The sequence below is a fragment of the Callospermophilus lateralis genome, chromosome 16 (assembly GCF_048772815.1).
Source record: "Callospermophilus lateralis isolate mCalLat2 chromosome 16, mCalLat2.hap1, whole genome shotgun sequence".
Classification (NCBI taxonomy): domain Eukaryota; kingdom Metazoa; phylum Chordata; class Mammalia; order Rodentia; family Sciuridae; genus Callospermophilus; species Callospermophilus lateralis.
Window position 1 is genome coordinate 32,593,057 of NC_135320.1, and position 22,019 is coordinate 32,615,075.

The 22,019-nt window shown below is 35.9% G+C and overlaps 1 protein-coding gene across 2 annotated transcripts in view; it reads right to left on the reverse strand.

The window, feature by feature from the left end:
• Positions 1 to 21,721, reverse strand: part of Eya1 (EYA transcriptional coactivator and phosphatase 1) — a 140,169-nt gene extending 118,448 nt beyond the window's left edge. For both annotated transcript variants that reach the window (XM_076835421.1, XM_076835419.1), the window contains exons 1-2: positions 21,598 to 21,721; positions 1,139 to 1,216 (exon numbers count right to left, since the gene is read on the reverse strand). In XM_076835421.1, coding sequence (XP_076691536.1) covers positions 1,139 to 1,216; positions 21,598 to 21,721 — 202 coding nt within the window. The remainder of the gene's footprint in view (positions 1 to 1,138; positions 1,217 to 21,597) is intronic.
• Positions 21,722 to 22,019: the final 298 nt, after the last annotated feature.

A 22,019-nucleotide genomic window follows, 5' to 3' on the forward strand; every position in this document is an offset into this window, starting at 1 on the left:
GTTGCATGCACTATGTACTGTGGTCCCTGCCCATAGAGGGGCCCATCTGTCCAACATCTCCTTCTCTAGTTCTACATGTGCTTTCTTCCTACTCAATTTTTTAAATAGAGCGAAGCCACCTATTCTGGACACCTTCCCTGACCAGCCCGTCCCAGCCTGGTCTCCACTGGGTCTCTTCCTGTTCTTAGGGCTTCCCAGTCTTCCCTCTGACATTACCAAACAGCTCTATGAAGGTTTGGTCATTTCTTCACTCCATCATGCCCTGAACTAAGACCATTTCCATACATCTATGCATTCATAATAGGTCTGAGCACACTGTCTGGCTTAAGCCAAAATCCAAAAAATGCTTTCCAAAAGAACAAATGGATATAATATTATGCTTTCTTATTTCTTTATTGTTTCTTACCTGGTATCATTAGTATTGTTGAAGTGTACATTTGCATTTAATTTTCTCTCTATATATAATCCCCTTTAGTTGTGATGTATATTAAATATGTAACCCTGAGAGCTAGATTAAAACAGTCACAAATTCATGAAAGTACAGCATTTCTGACTGAGAGGTCTTATAAATATAGCAGACATTATGAGAAGGGTTGAAAATTTTAAAAATATCTTTGATATAAAGAACTTTTAAATGAAATAGTGTAAGCTGGATAACTTGGCAAATAGTATCTCACAGTTATTTCATCACTACACTACCTTCTTGTCAGTAATCTTGTCATGACAGATATAAAACTTGGCCATTTCCTTTAGATAGATTCCATTAATGGAAAGGAGATAAAATATGACTTAAGAATTTAATACTATTTCACAGAGTCTATTTAACTTAGATATATCATTTACATGATAATTATTTAAAAGGATGATGGGCAAGTCTATTCAAGAAGTAAAGGTCAGATTCTGCCTGCCCAAATTCACATGATGGGAGAAAGGATACAAACAAGATCTAAATGGAGAAACAGTTCATCACACTGAATAAAAATATCCAAATTTGGTCATATGTGATTCTGAGTAAAGCTATATTTTATATGTATGTATGTATGTGTGTGTGTGTATATATATACACACACAGACATCTATATAAATACATTAGAATAATATTGAATATTAGTGTGAAAATCTAATATATGTTCCTTACCTGAACCTGAGAAATTGTCTAAAGACCCGTCTGCTGTTGTTGAAGCTATTTCGCTGCTGCTCATTGGCTCTGTTTTAACTACAAAAATAAACATACATCATATATCCAATTAATAGTTGTTTGTAAAGGCTTGGTACAACATTCAAATAATGGCAAGAAATTCACCTTTTCCCATTGGAATATAAATCAGGTTAATATTCTTAAAAGAATCTCTTCTAAAAAAAAAAAATCATGTCTTTTCCCCCTAAGAAAGCAATCTGCGGGGCTGATATTATAGCTCAGTGGAACAGTGCTTGCCTAGCATGCATGAGGTACTAGGTTTGCTCCTCAGAACTTCATAAAAATAAGTAAATAAAATAAAGGTATTGTGTCCATCTACAATTAAAAATTAAAAAAAGAAAGCAACCTATTACAAGTTACTTTTAAAAGCAACACTTTATAAGTAAACTCATTGTTCTCTTATATATTTACTAAATAATATTAATAAATAATACCTTTCAAATGTGATAGGAATATTTCCTGGCATTTATAGAAAAATTTTTATTATTTGGCCAGTCAAAAAGATAAAACAAAATGAATTGAAGCAGGGGGAAATAATTTTCCGTCTAAACACCAGCAGGATTTCAAGACACTTCAGGGAAGGTACGTACATACATACCACACAGGTGCACACACATGCTTTATCACATTATGTAGTATGAATCAGAGACAGTAAGCCATTAAATTTAGAACTATCACCAAGTCATATAAAACTGCCATTCATCAAAATTTTATATATACTTAGTACCAGAAACAACACACTATGAAGAAGAAATGAAGTTTTCTACCTCAAAATAGAATGAAGGATAGGAGACAATTGTGGATTAATTATATACAAATGATCTTTGATAAAGTTCCTTTTGGTAAAGCAGGAAATTTATGCTACAGAGTCTCCAAAGTAATCCTCTCCCTTGATAGATTAATCGAATTATTGTACTCCACTAAATGAGCCAGACCATCTCAGAACATCTACCTTTTTCCTCCCTAGTTTTCAAAGGAGGAGCTACGATTATTTGTTTTTCCTGGAAACTTCTGATCAAAGGCCATCTTTGGAACTTGCCTACCCTACTCTGTGGAAGTTACTCGTTCCCCATTAATAGGTTTTTCAGAAAGGGGACAGTAATTTTTAAAGGCAACCTAAAAATTCCTGATATGTTTCCTGAATTGAAAACTTCAACAAGAAAATAATCAGGGAGACTTTGCTCACAAAGTGAACATATTCTAAAAGCTGAGAAGATGACAGTGAAATGTAGCACTTCCTTCTTTCAACATGGCCGAGCTCTAAGAAATACCAAGTGGAACACAAATTCATTCCACTCCTAGGTCTCCAAGTATTTTACAAAAGCATAATGAGTAGTTTTCAAATAAGCATTATAAATAGATGTATCAGATAGTCACTTTCAAAAAAATTAATTATTTAGATGGGTTCTAAACAAGGTTGGGGGAAAAAAAACAGCGAGACTAATGAAATCACTGGGCCTGATTGTTTTCATGTAGACCACACAACAGTGAAACTGAAGTTGTAACTGAAGTTTTTGCTTTTCTGCCAGTTGTTTTGGGTTAGAAGTCTTAATTGATGTTAACAAATTCTGACATAAGCCTGTATTTCCCTTCTTTCTCCATGCCACCAGCAACCTAATGATCTTGCTCTTCAGAACCACTGTACTCCCAGGGCTTTAGGAACGCCAGTATTCCACGACTAGTGCAGTTTCAAAGAGACCTCCCCAATTGTCCACATCACACCTTATCCCATTTAAAAAAGAACACATGTAATGCTTTGTACACATAAAAACAATAGTTCTATATTACAGATAACCACTGGGATTCTGAACTCAGAATCAAACCCCACAAGCTTAGCAAAAGATCAGAATAAGGTGTGATAGAAGCAGGTCATGTAAAGTGCCTACTCTGTGTCAGTCTTTATAGACATTAATTCTTCAAGACAACTCTATACGTAGATCTCAGAATTCATTCATAAACTCCCTGGTCAGGTATTGTTTTCTTGTTTTGCATGCAAAAATTGAAACCAGAGAGGGTAGGAAATTGCCCAAAGCCACAGAGGAAGAGACAAAAATAAATATTAATTTTCAATGTGTTTTTACTCCAAGGACCACAAACAAAGCTTGGATAATGATAATAAGTGGCACTTCCCATTGTTAGAGCCACTCTATGAGAGCAAGGCAGCCGAGTCACAGTGTCACACACTGTGGTAGAATGGAAAATGAAACCCCAGCAATCCCTGCCTGCCCTCCAAGATTCTCAGAGCTTGTAGTGTAGTAAACTTGCTGGAAAATCTGAAGCAGAAGTTCAATGCCCAAGTGTCGGGAAAAGAGAAAAAGGGAATTCTTGTACTGTGTAGAGTGCTATTCCAAATTATTTTCTAAGTCTGCAAAATCTACGGTCTATAATTCTATTGATTAGACTATACAATTGCTTTGTAAAAGCTTGCCTATAACATCAATCCCTGTACCCCTAAAACCTACACCAGCTCTTCTCCGTGTGAGTAGCTTAATCAAATGTAACTTTCACTCCCAAGAGGCACATTGTTATACTTGAAATCCATTAAAACTAGGCAAAAAGAATAGAAAGGAAGGGAAGATGATAGGTTTTCTTTTAGGATCCAAGTTCATTGCTTTTTGCCTTTGTTCAAATATACCCATCTATACACTGAGGAATAAAGACTCCCAATGAATCCAATTTTTTAAAAGGTTCACTGTTGAAGGGAAGAGGATGTACTTAAAGTAACTACCAGGATATTCATGATTGTATCAGGTCCTGTAATTGAATACTTTGATTGCCAGGGACCAGATGCTAAAAAGACTACTGATTTATTGGGATGTAAAATAGTGTCCAAGGGAAAGTCAGAAAGAACAGAGACTATGCTGGCTTTGTTATTGCCAACTACATACCTATTTAGAGAATTATAAGGACAAAAATAATCTAGCAACCAAAATGTTACCCATTTCATCCCCACTGGTATGAGCACATTGACCGTAGGCTACAGATGACATAATGGACCACCTCTCCATGATTTTGAACTTAAAAACATCACATCATGAAGTTTTTTACGTTTTAGATATTTAAGATATTGTAACAGCTGGGAACAGCTATCCCATCTAAGCTACCTTTTTGAAAAGCAAAATCTGTGAGTGATCTATGCTCCTCTAAATATCCAGTATTACCTCCCTGACACTTTTTTGTCATTTACTATCAGCCTATTAGAAAAGAGACTGAATTTTTTTGTTCTTGCTTGCCCACATTCAAATATGTCTGCTTTTTCTCAAGTTTTCAATCTTCCATCTGATCTATTTAAGGACCTACTCATACTCATCCTTTAAAAACTTCAGAAATTCCTTCTCTTTGTCCCTTTAATCTCTCTGGTCCCCCAGACACCTTTAATTGGCCCCATACTCCAGGCTTGAGTTATGCAGGGAAACTCTCTAGAGTAGCACCCATCTAGAATTCCACCTTTCAATCAATGCCTTCAAACTTTGGTGTTAAGAGTCAGAGAATGCAATTAAATGCTCTAAGACTTATTAAAACACATTTGATTCTTTGAGTTTAATTACCTTGTGTGCAAAATTAAAAGCCTTTTATCTTCATTACAAGAATGCAATAAGGATTCCTAAAAATCTATGTAAAGTACCTGGAATCAAGTAGGAGCTGAACCTATATTCATTATCACCATTAACACAAAGAGTCATAGTAGTGTTCTTCTTCTTTTGGGCTGGATGCCCTTGTATTTTCTGCTGGAGAATAATACCAGGTAGTAATATTGAATAAACAGCTGAAAGTACCAGCTTTGGAATTATCAATTGAATTTCAGTCTAGCTTGGCCATCAATGGTGTAAATATGGAATAACTTACTAATCTTATGTGCTCCTCAGCTTCTTCACCTGTTAGTGGGGATTGTATATGGATTACAATATATTCATGAGAGAATTAAATAAAGATAAATGAAAATATAAGGAAACCAGTAGAATAGAGGAAAGGAATTGAGAGGGAGTGAGAAAAGAAGGAAAGGGGAAGAACTTGGAAATAGAATTGACCCATTTGCTATGTGCATGTACAAATATACCACAAAGAATCCCACTTTTATCTATAATTATAATGCACTAATTTAAAAAAGTAGAGGGGAGAGTAGTAAAATAGAAAAAGTAGGTTATGGGGAGGGAAAAGGAGAGGTAGGGAATGAGGTTAATCAAATTAGATTATTTGCATATATGAATGTCACAATGAATTCCACTATCATAATTATAAATACACCAATGAAAACCATAAAAGATAAATTATTATAAATCACTTAGCACTATACTAGGTCCAGATTCCATGCTTTTTATAGTCAGTCCCTCTACTATTATATCATCTCTTTAATTATTTAATTTTGAGAAATCAAAGCATTTCGTTTTTTTTTTCCTTTGTTTTCCTATTTTTTTCTTTCTTTTCCTATTTTTTTTAACAGTATTGGGAATTGCACCCTGGGTCTTACACATGCCAGGCAAGCACTCTATTATGGAGCTATATCCCTACCCCATAAAGCAATTTTTAAGATACATCTGATTGGATCAAAATTTGTCATAAGCATCACATTAAAGTTAGGCTTATCCTTTGAAAAGTAAATGAGAAGAATCTAAAGTGAAGTGACTTTTCTAAGATCATAAGGCAACGTCTCAGGATAGCTAAAATCCAATCAAGGTAACCTGGCGATAATTCAGGAAAGCAGGACTAAATTGTGATTACATTAAGAAAACTGCTACCTTCATCAGTAAGGCCAGTGAATGCTCTTTCTGAAGGAAGAGGAGGATGGTATACAAAAGAGCTGGGATCAAGAATTCCGGGGAAAGATGTAGCCATCTCTTTCTATCACACTTTAGGGTAAGCTGGCCTCTGAAAATGAGGAACCTGTCTTCCTTCACCATAAATTTAAGTGAAGAATTATCCATCACAGTGTGATGACATAACAATCAAGACCATCCAATTAAGCCATTCCACCATGATCCCATGTCCATCCAGTAACTTCTGGTTGTACTTTGACTATTACAGTCATGTAAATAAATCTCCAAGGAGATGACAGGCTAATCAGAGGAGACAAGGTCCATTAGATTAGATATATTTCTCACAATAAATTAAGAGAGCAGTTAAAGCAAGTTGATCCCCAAGGGGTAGCCCTGTCTGCTGCACTGAGAGCCAGCTGTGGTTTGAGCAAGTTGTCTAGGTACACACAGGAAAGGCACTGGCCAACATGACCAGCAGATCCTCCCCAGCCTGTATCCAAGCTCTTCTCGTGACTTTTCTTCAATTTCTTTGCTTGACGCAAACTCTATGTTCCTCTCAATTTAGCTTCTTACTGTAATGCCAGCAGCTTCAAAATCTCAGTTCAACATCCCGCTATTCCTCCTGCATCTCTGAGACTTACCTTCACCCAATTTTGGTTATTAAATGGCTCAGCTGTATCACTGCCTACAACTTTAGTACCTCCAAGACATTCCACCTTTCACTTCCTGCGTTGGCTTACTTTCACCAGACAGGCTCTTATCGTCCACTAGAATATTCCATCTTTCCAAAGCCCTCTCCATTCTCTGCTCTGGCATCACTAGTCTCACTTGCTCAGACTGGAATCCAGAGCCAGTGATGTCTAGCTCCACCAGAAAATGTCATTTTCTCAACCATCAAATTAGATTATTTGGAAACTCTAATCCTAGGATGGGGAATCTTTCACTGTTTGCCCTTCAGCTGCTGTTCTGGATGGATAAGCAAGGTAGAATGGGTCACAATGAGCAAGCTGACAGAGTGCACATAAATCCCATCTTTCTTCACCCCCTTGAATCATTCTGTTGCTTGACATTCCCTCTTTTCCATCTCTTGTCAACTGTTGGGAATGGTCTCCCTGGAGTCTCTTCCACTTCCCTCAGGCTCCTGAACCATACCTCACTCCCCACTCTCTTAGCACATGTTCTCACCAAATATTTTGTAAAACTGAATTAAATCTGTCATGTTCCCACAACATTTCCCAGTTTTTCTCAGTAATTTCAGTGGAAGTGTCCTTTCCTTTAGCAAGGCTTAATACCTACACTTTTTTATTTTCTTGCTGCCTCTTCCATATCTTCTTTACGATGCTATTCCATTATTTGGGTTCTTGGTATTCTCAATAACTCCATATGAACAGGTTGCTTCCCATTTTTCTAAAGATGGGTCTCTCCTATTATGACTTATTTATGGTGCCATGGATCAAATCCAGGGCCTCCAGCAGAGCAGACAAGTGCTCTATCACAGAGCTACCTCCAACACTTTCCTAATTTTGGGTTCTCTCTCATCCATGACACTTATTTTTCATAGCCAAATTTCCTGAAAATTTACTTTCAAATCCTTAGCATGTGCCCTCTATCTTTACTCCTTTGTATCATCCCTTTTGTAGCTATTATTTTAATAATTGCCCAATACAAACATTCCTAAATCTTGATTTTTCTTCATTATTCTGAAGAATGGGCTCTACTCCTTGCCTGTTGTCTCATTGATTGATATAGCAATAGTTTCCTCTTTCTCCAAATAGATTTCTTTATTCCAGAGTTTCTTCTTTTGCTTATTCTATGGTTCTATAATTTCACCTCCTCTATACCGGTCTGAATTTTCTTTCACAATAATTTCTTCCTTACTGTAGGTTTTGTTTTTTTTTAATTTAAATGACCTTCATGCAGACAACTTCTAAGTCTTTACCTGTGTGTGCATCCCCCTCTCCCCCTACACACAGGGACCAATCATTACGTCCCAATTATACAATGTCAAAAAACTACCACAACATAAATTTGCCATCTTATCCCTCCATAGTAGTCATCTCTCTTTTACTTAATGTTCTCAGTCACATAGACGGAAAGTCTCCCTTCCAACCTGATTTCTCCTGCTGCTTCTTTCCTCAATCCCCATTTTCAAGTGCTATAATTTGGATCTTAAGTATTCCCTGAAGGTATGGTGCTACTGGTAGGTTTTGGAACCTTTAAGGAGGAGGGGCTTAGTGGGCAGTTTTCAGGTCCTGGGGGTCTGCACTTAAAAGGACCTTGCCCCTTCTTCTTCTTCTTCTTCTTCTGTTCCTGCAGTGAGGTGAATAATTTGGCTCTGCTACACACTCCTTGCCATACTGTGCTGCTTTTGTCACAGACTCAAAAGCAACAGGACCAACCATTACTATGGACTGTGACCTGTAAAACTTTGAGCTAAAATAGACCTCTTTTCAAGTTGATCATCCTAGGAATTTGTTATAGTGATGGTAAAGTGACAAACACATCAAGTCTATAAATTCTACCTCTCTAATCTTTCATAACTGTTGTAATTTCAGGGCCACTATCCCAATTACCATCTACCTCTTCTCTTAAAAAAAAAAAAAAAAAAAAAGTTCACAGGTTGGCCTTCCAGCTTCCATTTTCCCTACTTCAGGCAGATTTTTATCTTTTTACAGCCTAGGTTTGCCTGGCACCCCTGTTCTGATGTCTTTGGCAGGCTCTCCATTTTCTCCTGAATTAAGTTTCTATTCCCTAATCATGTATTAAAGCCCCTCTTTGTTAACTTCCCATTCCCCTCACATAGTTTATATTTGCCTAAAAGTTAGTAATTTACAAGAATATGAAAGTGTTTAAAAATACACTGTCCTATCTAATTGTCCTAACTTTCCTATGATACGACAATCCCCATTCCACAAATAAAACTCCACATATTCCTACACAGACATTTAAGCCAAACTGGCCAAATAACATGTTCAAAGTTACCTCCTCACTTCCATTTTGCTAGTGCTTTACCCCATGACATTAATCTATATATTTTCATCATGACTAAGTCATATACTTGAAATTGCAACCAAAATTCCATGTGTTCCATGAAGTCTTCCTTGACCTATTTCTCAGGTATGACTTCCCCTTGAACTTCTAAGTTTGTGTTTGTGTCTCCTTTTTATCTGATCATTTTGTCTTTTATAGTCTTATTCATTTTAATGAATAAATCTTTTTCATGGTAGGAGTTACACCATTTTACATTATTATATCTCTCTAGAACTTAGCACAATGCCTGCCTTGCAACTGGAATGCAGTATTTATTGTAGAAATGGTTAAAGGTTAAAAAAAATGTGTAAAAAACTGATTACAACAAATTTTATTCCATTAGACAATTACAGGGGCAATTAAAAATACTCCTGAAACATAATATGAGATTTGTTCCTCCCAAATCATCATTCGGTGGGTGAACTTATGTGCAAGTTCTTGCAAAGTGTCTCATTGACAGAACACATGTAACATACTTTTTTAAAAAAAAAAAAAACAAAGTGCTTTTTAGAGACGACACATTAGCATAATAATATCAATCAATATTCATTTGTATGTTTAGAGAAGACCCTGCCTCAATCAGTAAAAAGAGAAATAAACTATCATAGATTTAATAATAATTCATGAAGCATGACTAACCAAAGGCAAATATTGAATATTACTGCAAATATGCCTCAAAAGAGCCCTTCATAAAGCAACTCTGCACATGATTATGCTGTTGAGATCACTAAAGAAAAACACAACCATCTAATGTCATGGTTTAGATCCAATGACAATATAACTCACAGATTTAAAGACTCTCTTTCTTAAACCATAAGGCAGAAATGAAAAGGTATGCTTTTAAAATCTTTGTCAAATGATCCAAAAGGGACAATGGCACTAGAGGCATATATATGGAAAGAGAAAGAATAAAACTGTTCCATAAAACAGGAGAGTGGAAAATCACATTTCTAAACGCCTACATTTTTTTTATGATACCATGCTTTAAAAACACATGATTGAATTAATTACTATCAGTAGCCATTGAACTATTTCCTCATTGAAAAATATATAAATCCATAAACTAGATGTTTTATTTTTAGTTAATTTCCATTTAGAAAATGAGGTGTCTCTTTATGTTTGGACTGGCTCTAGGGCCTGACATAAGATTATCATCCCTCTAAATGTTAAAGTCATCTTTTTTTTTTTTTTTTTTAATATTAGAAGAGGGTAGAAAAAATACAAGCTCTTCAAAAGGGCATAACTGTATGACCTTCTGAAAATCAAATTAACACATTTTGACTAAACTTGAACTTAAGGATATACAAGACCAACACTGAATGTTAATCAATTCCAAAATCTGGTATTCACAGGAAGTGTAGTAGTGACGGTGAACAGTGACTTATGTGGAGAGCTAGACTAGCTGACATTGTCTGTAGAAGCGCTAATTAATGGTAAAGATTGAGTGCACCTTTGATGTGTCTTTTGCAACTCTACTTTCCTGTTTTTAGCGACTCTCATTCTTGTCTCACTAGCTGCTTAAACTACCACATAAACTCTGTACCGATTGCACAAGCCTCCATACTGTAGCCCATCCCTCCCCCAATCAAATCTATCCTTGAAATTGATGCCAGATTAATCTTAACCCCTTTTATCATATCAGTCCCTTCCTCAAAAACATTTACTGGCTTCTCTATTCCACCACAAAGTCCAAATTCCTTAGCCTAGTGTTCAGGGTCCTCCACTGTTTGGCTGGAGCAGATCCTCCCAACCTTATCTACTATCAATTCCTTCTCCAGCTAAACTGGTCTCCTCACAGTCTCCCAAACTATCCTACCTTTGTTCCTATTGTTCCCTCATTTAGAATGCATTCCATCCCTTTTTGACCTATTCAAATTCTACCCATTCCCCAACACTGAGCTCAAATTCCATCTCCTTCTTGAAGCCTGGCCAGACCCTAGCCAGCTGAAGAGCTCTTTCTTCTGAACTGAGAGGACTTTTGTTTGCATCAGAGGCTTCTAACCTGCTTGGGAATGAAGCCCTCTTTCTAAAACCAAAATATTGCAGAACTCAAATGATTGCCTATGTTTACTCTGTTGATGAAGAAGGTGCAGAATGACAAAAACCTACTATGAATCTATAGATAAAAATTTGTATTTTAATAATCATTAACACGTGTGGTTTGTCAATTTTCTCATTCAATGGATCAAGCTTTTTACATAAGAGAACTGGCTGACCTTTGGTACTAGTTCCCTGTCTCCCAGGAACTCTGAGCCACAAAATGAAAAATTCTAGCCTTCATAATTTACCCAGATTATTGCCTTTTAGTTTTCAAAAGTATTGCCAAGTATTCAAAAGTCTTATATCTTCCAACAGGACTATGAGTTCCTTAAAGGAGTAGTGTTTATCTTCTAGAATCTAGTATTGCTCTTCATACACAATCAAAACTAAATAAATGTTTGCTTCCCATTTCCTTAAACATTGTATTATAAAGTTTATCATACATAAAAATAATTATGTAGTGAATAACCATAAACTTAGCACCTGGATTCAACAATTAATATTCTACTATATATTTGCTATGTCTATCCTTCAAAAAAATCTTATTTCTCATATATTTCAAAATCAGTTACAGAGATAAACATTTCCCCTAAACATTTCAGCATCCATGTCATTAACTAGAGCTTATATTTACTTATGGCTCTTTTTATTTTAGGTAAAATGTATATATATTGAAATGAACCAATCTTAAATATGCCATTCAATGACTTTTAAAAGATACATGCATTTAGAAACCAACATAGGATCTAAACTTTTTAGTTTATTAGGATAATGGAAGCATGGCACAACAATATGAAAAGATTGCCTCTGTTTTAAGAATTTAGCAATACAATGCTCTCATTTTCCTACATAGGCAATGTTCATATAGCTTTCTGAATGGAAGAGTAACAATTTTAAAAGTAGTTTATATTTATTGAGCTCTTCCTATATGCCAGGCATAGTGCTAAGCACTTTATAAACAAACACTTCAGAACTTTACAGCTGGTTTGCTGCTTATGGCAACTATATGAGACATTTATTACAATTGTATCATTTCAAAGATGAGGAAACTGCAGACTCAAGAAGTAAAACAACTAGCCCAGGGTCACAACACTAGTTTCAAACTTTTAAGTTAATTTATCTTTAATAAATCCACCGAAGAGTTCAGCATTTTCCAATTAGGGTTCTATCATCCTTAATCACTGCTCTGATATAGACGTAGGAAATCAGTGAGCAACAGGGCAATAGGATTGTCTGAGAATACCAGGGCACTGAATAAAAGTATATCAGTGTATGTTGCAAATTAACAGATGGTAAACTAAACTAGTGTATGAAGATTGGAAGCAGATGAGTTGGCTTGGACTCAGAATCTCAATCACATCAATATGGAGAAATGACTTATTTACCTAAAATGTAATCAATCTACCAAATGATTAGTACCCTTTTCCCATCCTTCACCCACTCACAGGAGCATCCAGACACAAACCCTCCCCACACTGAGTATTAATCAAGTGAGCACTTAAGGACTGCAAGTACTGCCAGCACGGGCAGAGGCTGAGCCACTATGTGTGGGGCTCAAAGGAGGAGAAAATACCCTTTACTATTGCACAGTCAGTCCCAAAGAATATGTTTCTTTTAAAAAATATAACATGTAATATTACTTAATAATAACTGCTATTTCTTTTAACATGCAGTCAGTGACAGTAACCATCCTTTGTGTGTTAGACAGACCCATGTCATGACACCCCGTAAGAAAAGGGCAATCCTCATTTTACACTGAAAGAAGCAGAAGCTCAGAAGTAGTAAGAGCAGCCAATGGATAGCAAGCACTTCCTAGGAGTTCGACTCTATTCTCAACTTACTTAACCAACCTAGTGACATGGCAGGTAGGCAGCCCTACCATCTTCATCTCACAGACTAAGATGCAGAGGTATCACACTAGGTAGCTGGTGAGTGGCCTGGCCTCAGAACTCCCTCTGACCCCCTGCTCTGCTGCTTCTCAAAATTTGCCTTAGCTATATCCTGCACTAATAGCAAAACTGAGTTTTGTTTTGTTGTTGTTGTAGTAGTACCAGGGATTGAACTCAAGGGCACTTGACCATTGAGCCACATCCCCAACCCTATTTTGTATTTCTCTCTAGAGACAGGGTCTCACTGAGTTGCTTAGTGCCTTGCTTTTGCTGAGGCAGTCTTTGAGTTCGCAATCCTCCTGCCTCAGCCTCCCCATGGCTGGAGCCACTGGGATTACAAGTGTGCACCACTGCACCTGGCCCAAACTGAGACTTATTTTTTTTTTAACCCCAATCAGTCTGACTGGAAAATTCATGCTTTCACCATCATGCGATACTGATGTCCTATTTTTAAATATTTTGACTCCTTTCCCAGTTTACTTTCCTTAAGGCAAGGATGTTATTGAGCTGTCATTAAATGAATAATATGTAGTAAACACATGGTTTCAGGTCAAATGTCCTCATTACTTCTCACCTAGCATCCTTTCTCACTGCCCACCACCTTCTGAACATGGTTTCAAAATACTACTTAAGGGTACTTCTTAAAACATAAACCCAATCACATCACTCACCTATGTGTAAGCCGTCAGGTCTCTTGTGCAAATGAATTCAAATTCCTGAACACGATACCTAAGGCCTTCAGCATGTGACCTGGCTGACTGTCTTGGCCCTATTTCTGTGCACTGTGCGTGTCTCCCACAACATACACGCACACACTCTTCCAATTAGGAAAGTCTTTGCCAAAACTGTAAAAACCACATTCTCACTCTTACTACAGCCTGGATGTAACATCACTCTTTCAATTTCCCCCCACCTTTGAAATATTTTGTCTCCAATTTTCATTCCTTTAACTTCTTACAAAAGTACTACACCTAAGTAGATGAGCGGCCTTATCTGTCATTCAGTTACATACTACATTGAAGTTGCTGCATCATTGCTAAAATACTTAATTCCAACAAAGTTCCCATTTATGAAACAAATTAGTGTGGGTCAAATGCAAGCCAGTTACCATGATCAAATTCAAAACCAGTAACAATGTTGACTGTGGATGCTGTCTGGATGGACAGCCTATCATAGTTACTCTGAACTGGTCTGTGAAATGGTGAATTTCAGTAATTTAAAAACCAAGCTCTAGAAAACTTCTTGAGCCTATTAATGCATTGTAAGTAGAATGATTAGATGCTTTCTGTTATAATCACCTTTATTAATTGCTTAGTACCAGAGGGCATTCATTTAATAAACATTTAGTGCTAAACCTTCTGCTGGATGCTGGGGATACAATACTGAACAAGGTTCTCCTGCCTCTAAGAAGCCTGGAGATTTTAACAGACAGAACAAGCAGGTAAGTGATGTTGAACATTTTTCATCTTGGTCTTAATCTTAGATAACATAAAAATTTCTTTAGACAGATGAGGTATTTCATCAAGATGTCTAGAAACGTAAAAAGCATTAACAACGTGGGTTCTGAAATTAGCCTGATGTGCCTTTGAATCTCTTCTCCAATACAGCTAACATGCCATGTACACAGGCTAGACATTTAACCTCTTTAAAATCAAGGGCATAAAAGTCACCTTAAAGATTATATTAAAATAAAATGATGTGCTCAAATAAATAGTAAAAATTCAGTTCATAATTTGCTACACAGATTCTTTCCATTTAAAATTCCCCATATTAGTAATAGATGTAATGGTAAAATAGGTAAGCATCTTAGATATTGTTTCACTTTTCAGAAGGAAACACTGTTTCTAATTTGTTCTATGAGAAGCACATAAACATACCTCCTTGGAATGTGTTTGGTGGGGCTCATCTGCATTTTGGGGGTGTAATGGGATATTGGATGCATAAAATCAAACTGAAAAATATGCAAAACTAGCAAATTACCATGAACATACCCAAAGTAAATTTTCATTTCTAAATAATTTGGGGTACTAAAACTTGACGACATAAATCTTGATTAGCCTCTCAGAACATACATTCTCTCTTAGTAAAGGCAACAAGCATTCAAAGAACAGCTAAAGGGCAGATTTTTTTTTCCTAATTCAAAGTAAAAATTTAAAAACTGGTAAATTTGTAATATATAAATTTCTTCTATGATCTTGTATGCTTAGTGTTCAAGAGAGAAGAATGAATTACCCTTAGCCCTTAACTCCAAGTAAGCAAGGTGAGAATTCACACACACAACACATACACCACCACTACCACCACCACCACCACCACCACCACCACCACCATTACTTTATCTATACACTGCTCACCCCAAGGCACCCTTGGAAGTAAGAAGTCAGGAATTATTTAAAGCAAGAAATCTATGAACAAAGAGATATGAATTAGTCTAAAAGTTCATGTCTCCTTGGAGGGAACTAGAATTTTCTCCCAGGCGACAGGATGATCTTGGGAAGATGTGTTTCTGTTCATACTGAAGTTCTGGCCCATTCGGGGCAGAGATGCCATAGACCTATGATTCTCTGACCTATTAGCAACTGAAAATAACTGAGGGCTTTCTGTATCTAGTTACTAGTTTATCAAAAATCCCAGATGTCTAGAACACATGAACCTAGATGCAGTCAATAAGCACTTGAATTCCCAAGTTCAGTGAGCTACAGATGATAGGCTATAGAGTGCATCTGTCACCCTGCTCATCACTTTATTCACATGCTACCCCTTTATTCCTCTGACCTCACCTCCTCTCCAGACACACAGCCCCTTGCTGTTCCTAGAACATACCAAGCATATTCTCAACTCTTGGCTCTGGCAACTACTATTCCTATAGAATCCCTACCAAATGCCAACATAGTGTCCTTTGGTCAACCGGGGTTCTCAAAGTCAAGAGAAATGTGACCAAATTGGGACCAAATTTACCATCAACTTCAAAATATTTCCTGAGGTAGAAACCATTTAGTCTGAGCAGTAGCAACTGCAACTGCTTTTTGAATTTCACAGTAATACTGCTGCAATCCAAATGTGCATATAATAATGACTATTATAATGAAAAGCAGAGATGACTTCCCATCTCTGTTTGATCTCCAAGAGGCTTAACACAGACAGAAGGCTAATGGAATTATAATTAAGTCTGAAGCTTTGAAAACTAGTTAGAGACAATCCCCCACCACCACCCCGAAGTTAACCTATTGATGCAATATGCCATGCACGCATGACCACAGGAAGAAAACTCACACACCCGCACACACCAGAACTTGAAGACCAGAGCGTAACTACCCTGTGGAGTCATCCTTATAAGGAAGCCCTCTGTCATCAAAGCCTCTGATGTTGTTCTGGTACAACTCTGCTGTTTGCTAGGAAATGGTTTTCTCCATTTTGAAGGGATCAGTGTGGAAGAGAAAGCCAGGGAGGTATTAGAAAAGGCATTTGCAGAGGATGAGAATCACATTGTCTTCATAGAATAATAATACAGGTTCTAAAAGTACAGGTTCCCGACTGAGACAGAACTAATTTATATACCAACTCAGAGAACTTATTATGGACCATCTTTCTTTAAACTTGCATTTAACTTTCTAAGGCTTGGTTTAGAGAACAGGTATCACTATGACTATGGTTTATATATGATATAGTAATTAATAAATAGAGCCCTTAGAGTAAGTTTCAAACCTGCTACAATTTTTATATGACATGCTGTCAGCAAACCCAATGTAAGTTCTGTTATTATCCCATTTTAAAGATGAGGAAACTGAGTCACACAGAAACTCATTTGCCTGAGTTCACTTGGCTAGTAAATCATGGAGCCAGGATTCAACTCCACACTCTCAACCATTCTGATGGCAATCTCAAGGCATTTTCTGAAGATTAATTAAAAAAACAAAACAAAACAGAGAATGGTCAGCATAATGACTAACAACAAGTTATTCATTAACATCAGCCATTTTTATTATTAGCAACATGAATGTGAAATTTATTCCCATGTATATGATATAGTAAATATTAAATCCTAACAAATTATTTTGTTCCTTCTTTCATGGCTTTTGCTTAAGAATAATTTATGAGGCCAATTTTGTGGCTATAAACAAATTCTAAAAATGCCACTTACAAACTCCTTTATTCATGATGCCCCTTAATCTTCCAGAAACTAAATTTTGCGCAGAATGTAAACAATAATAAAATTAGATTACCATGTTTCTATTGACTTCAGAATATTTGACCACAGATAGATAAACATAGCCTATAAAATGCAGCCTCAAACCATAATTTTATATACATCCACTCCAGTTTAGATATTTCCTGTAAGAAAAGATTTCTTAAAGATACTCTCACTGCATAGAATTATATTTTAGTAAATCAAAACTACAAGGAGGAAAAAAAATTCAGATAATTTGCCAGTGTTCTCAGCTTTGCAGAAATGAGATGATAATTTAAAATATTCTGATAATATAAGTGTGTTATTGAATTAAACTATCATTTGAAAGTATGCAAAATACCATTGAATAAATTTTAAACTCGGATAATTTAGTCATCTAATTCAAGATTACAATCTGTTATCACCTTGGAAATCTGATATGTCAATTCAAAATTACTATTTGAATTACCATCAGAATTCCTGAAATTCTATTTACAGTGAAAATTCTGATTGCATCTGGTTTTGTGTCACTTCAAGACAAAATTATCAAGACTGGTTTAAGATTCTTGCTTTTTAATCTGAATTTACAATAGAGAAAACTCCCAGTTTGGGAACTCTTAGCTTTACTCACACCTCTTTTTTGTCCTTCCCATTCCCTACCCCGCAAAACAACCCAAAATAAACACTCTGAGTAGCAATACAGGAACTGACCAATCCCAGGCTCCCATGGATTTAAGACAACCAGAGAAAACAAAGATGGAAAGAATCCCTGCTTTGCAAACAAGGCCCTAATTAGGTAGGTAAATAAAAATCCTTTTACTGCTATGGCTCCAAGTCCTTCTGAAGGAAAGGTTTCCAACTACTTCTCACATTTAACCCAAATATCAACACAAAGCCTTCCCCAATAAAGGCTGGAAGATACTCCTCCCTCACATTCCACACTTTGATATTTATCAAAAGAAGCATCACCCCTGAAAGCCTATTTTCTTAAAAATTATGCTTTAACGATCTAATAAGAAATGTCTATTAAGACAAAGTGCCCAAAACACCAGAGGAAAGAGTTAAAAGAAAGATCACAATTAACTGTTTTCACAATCATTCATTAATGTCTTCTGGGTTGTTTTGTTTAATAGCAATGAAAATGTTCATTAGTTCATTTGGAAAAACCTATCACTCCTAATGGTGCTTTTTTCTCAATGCAGGTCAAGCAATCATTTACGTTACTCTTTTACTATTTTTATCTAGCTGCTTGTACTTTATATTTCAAAGATGTATAAGCTGGGTAACACCAACAGTTAACTGCAACAATCATGATTCAGAGAGGTTGCAATATCAAAATGAGAAGAGCTGAAAGTTTTAAAACATTCAAACTATTATAACTGAAGAACATTTACTCTAGGAAATTAAAAAGCTCAGTATATGCGGCTTTAGCTCAGTGCCTTTCCATCTTGATCCCTTAGATGAACCTTGAAAGTAGGCACTAGCCTGTGAGGGACAGAACCTACAAACACTGAGTCTTATGATAATTTGGCAGCAGACGTAAGAAGAAACTCAATATTCTCTGCCTCTTCATTCCGTTCCCTTCTTGTTTGTTCTTTAGATGAAGTTATGGTTTTTTGATTCAGGAGATTTTCTTGTTTTCTTTGCCTCATTATAGGGACAAGTGGTGACAGGAAGTGAAAAAAATGACTGAGAGAAGACAACCCTACACAGACTCAGGGAACCCCAGCAACTGTGTAAAGTAAATGGAGTTTCGTTGACCTAATTAATTTCAATTGAGCTGAGACTATTTTAAATTGGGCTGCAGAAAATTCACTTAAATCCAAATCAGAGTGTGTGTGTGTGTGTGTGTGTGTGTGTGTGTGTGTGTGTAAGTAACTGGAAATATTTGTGGTACAGTTAGGGGAGGTGATATTTTCAAGACTTAAATTTTAATGAATTTATTTTCATTTTTTTTCATTCCTCTAAGGCATTGGTAAACACTGCTGTTTTCTAACTAAATAAGATCTAAAGGAATAGGAAAATCTATAATGATCATATATCCCAGGGAAGCTTGCCAGATGTTAATGAATTAACTAATTTTAAGCTTAACTCCTCTAGCGGTGGCTGAAAGGAATGAAACAAGTACATAATGGAACATATAAGTAGCACAATAAATGACTTCACATCTTCACAGCAACCTAAAACTTTATGATATTGTTCAGATCTAAATAGCTTTGTAGCATGGACCATGAAGAAAGTTTGGGGTCCATACTTTCACAGTGTCTGGTGAAATAAAGCTAAACATTTCAGAGGATTGCCAAAAATTCCTTTTGTGCTTTGAATAATTCATACTGATACTTCTAACTTCACTTTCCAACCCTTGCAAATTATGCCAATGAAGAATGCCTGAAAACAGGACAGAGATGAAATACCATGTATTTTTTTTTAAATCAGGTCTAAAAAATGCATTTAGAAGACATAGAATATTTTTTTAAAGAAAAACAAATAATTTCTGATTATTTCCCAGACCAAATGGTTCAGAGATCCTCCAAGTACCTAAAATATTGTATTCTTTCAACCTTATTTTGGTTATGCAAAAATCTCACAAAACACAGCATCCCTGAATATGAATGTGATATCAAGCTCTGAAATATAAATATTCAGAAATATATTAGCACTAGTCACACCACACCTCATTCACACAAAGCCATCCCCAAACACGTACTCTGCTTCAATACAGGGTGTTTCTTCTTTGTAGATGACTTGCCAGTAACATGTTGAGAAAATGAAAACTTCTTACTTCCATTCCACTGTTTCATATACAAATAATTAGCTATTAGTGTTTAATGATTACTCTTTGGCGTATTCTATTCGGCAAAATAGTTCAACTGCTAAGTCTCCCTTAGATTTAAGTTAGTTTAAGTTGTTGTCTTATCTACCCTTTACAGTGATGGAGTGACTGTTAAAGGCTTGCACCCATAGCCCTTCTGTGGCTACCCAGCATGCTGGCCCTGGAGTGGGTGTCAGAGCAGGGACCTGAAGTGGGCTGTGTGACTATATCCACAGTCAGTCTGTCGTCCTACAGGCCTGCTTCCACCTGCAGCCAAATCCCAGAAGGTGTGGAAAGAGGGCTGCTTACTCGAACTCGCTCTATGAAATCTACTTGTTATACCCTAGAATTATTTTCCTATAAGTAATTTTTTCTCTTTGACTACTGAAATGGGAAGAAGTTTCAGATAAAAAGGCACTTTATTCAGAGATTAATTTTTTAACTAGATCAGCAAAGTTTCTACTTTTGACAACAACCAGTTTCTATAAGCACTGGAAATGAATACACATACTCTTCAAGAAAAACACAGAATATATGAAAACAATTACTGTTGATACACAAATCAAGACATCTTATGTCAGAAATAACTGATTCTATAGTTTATCTTTTACAAATGTCATAGCTTTATAGATCTCAAAAAGTTTCACTAATAAATATTAGCAATAATTTTATAGCATTTACTTTTATTTTCAAAACTATATGAAAAAAAAGATCACCATAGTAGTTTGGAATTGATGGTTAAGGGTTTGTCTCTGGATGGAATTGTAACATGGATAATTCATTGGACTTCTAGTGAAACTTATTTTCTAAGTTCATCAACATTCTGAGGCTTAGTAAAAAATAAATAATGCAAAAAATATCTGTGAAGAAGTAATTTTTAATAAGCTAAAATAGAAATAAATATGGTGTAATATGTAACACGTCCTTCTATGTGCTGAAATTACAAAAACATACATAGAACCTAAATGCACAGAACAGGTATTGATACATACATATAACCTTGTATATTTAGATTCAGGAATATATGAATTAAAAAGGTATTTCTGTTCATATAAAACTTACTCCTGTGTTATTTATGCAAAAATAATTTTAAAAGCACTGTTTATACTACTTAAACTTTTAAAAAGTAAATAAATTTTAAGTAATTTTCCAAATAATCCTGCATATTTGGTAAACAAATTAAGTATTTCTTTTTTACTTATTTATATTTTAATTGCCAAAGCCACAAGAACACTAGGCATGCCAATTATTTTATTGACCTTTAGAAACAATCCAGTCCAATTTTACAGTTAAGTAAATTTGATTGTATTTAATAACAAAATGGAAAGTAAAATAAAGGAAATGATTCCAAATTTTCATTGCTCATAGAGTAAAACAAAGAAAATTGATAGTGTACTATAGACATGATCGACAAGGAGATAAAATACACTCCCAGGTTCAAAATGTCATGCATGCACATATGTATAAGATGTGTGTGCATATATATGCATCTATGTGAAATAAAACCAGTCTGTAATATAACCGTAACTAGTAACATCCAGCAGCTAACTAATGAGGACTACTGATTCAGAAGTCAAATTACCTAAAGGGAAAATAGAACAGCAGTATAACAGATTTGACAACTGAAATCACAACCACCTAATAATGAAGCGTATACTGAGGAAGAAACAAGGTGCAAAGCAAACAGTGAGAAGGCAGACACTCACCTTCGGTGCCATTGGGAGTCATGGAATTACTATTTATATGAGAGTTATCGAGTTTGGGGCCACTGGGGGATTCACTACTACCACTCAGACGGCTATGCGGGCTGGTTAGATCCTGCATTTCCATAGACCTAAAGACAAGAAGCCTTCCATTTGACAGATGTACCAAATTCATAACACTGCTATTTAATGCGCTAACGACTTGACACCTTCTTTGAAACACACTCACACAAAAGTCCCATTGTATCTCTTTTCTTAGACTCAAAATAGTTCATTCTGCATTTTACTTCAGTCATTTTCACTACCTGCACTATTAAAGCATGTCACTTACTCTACCTATCCAGCCCAACATTCATAAAGAGTTCTTAAAAATTCCTTTTTGGAACTTTACATAATTTATCAAGTCATAAGGTCTAATGCTACAC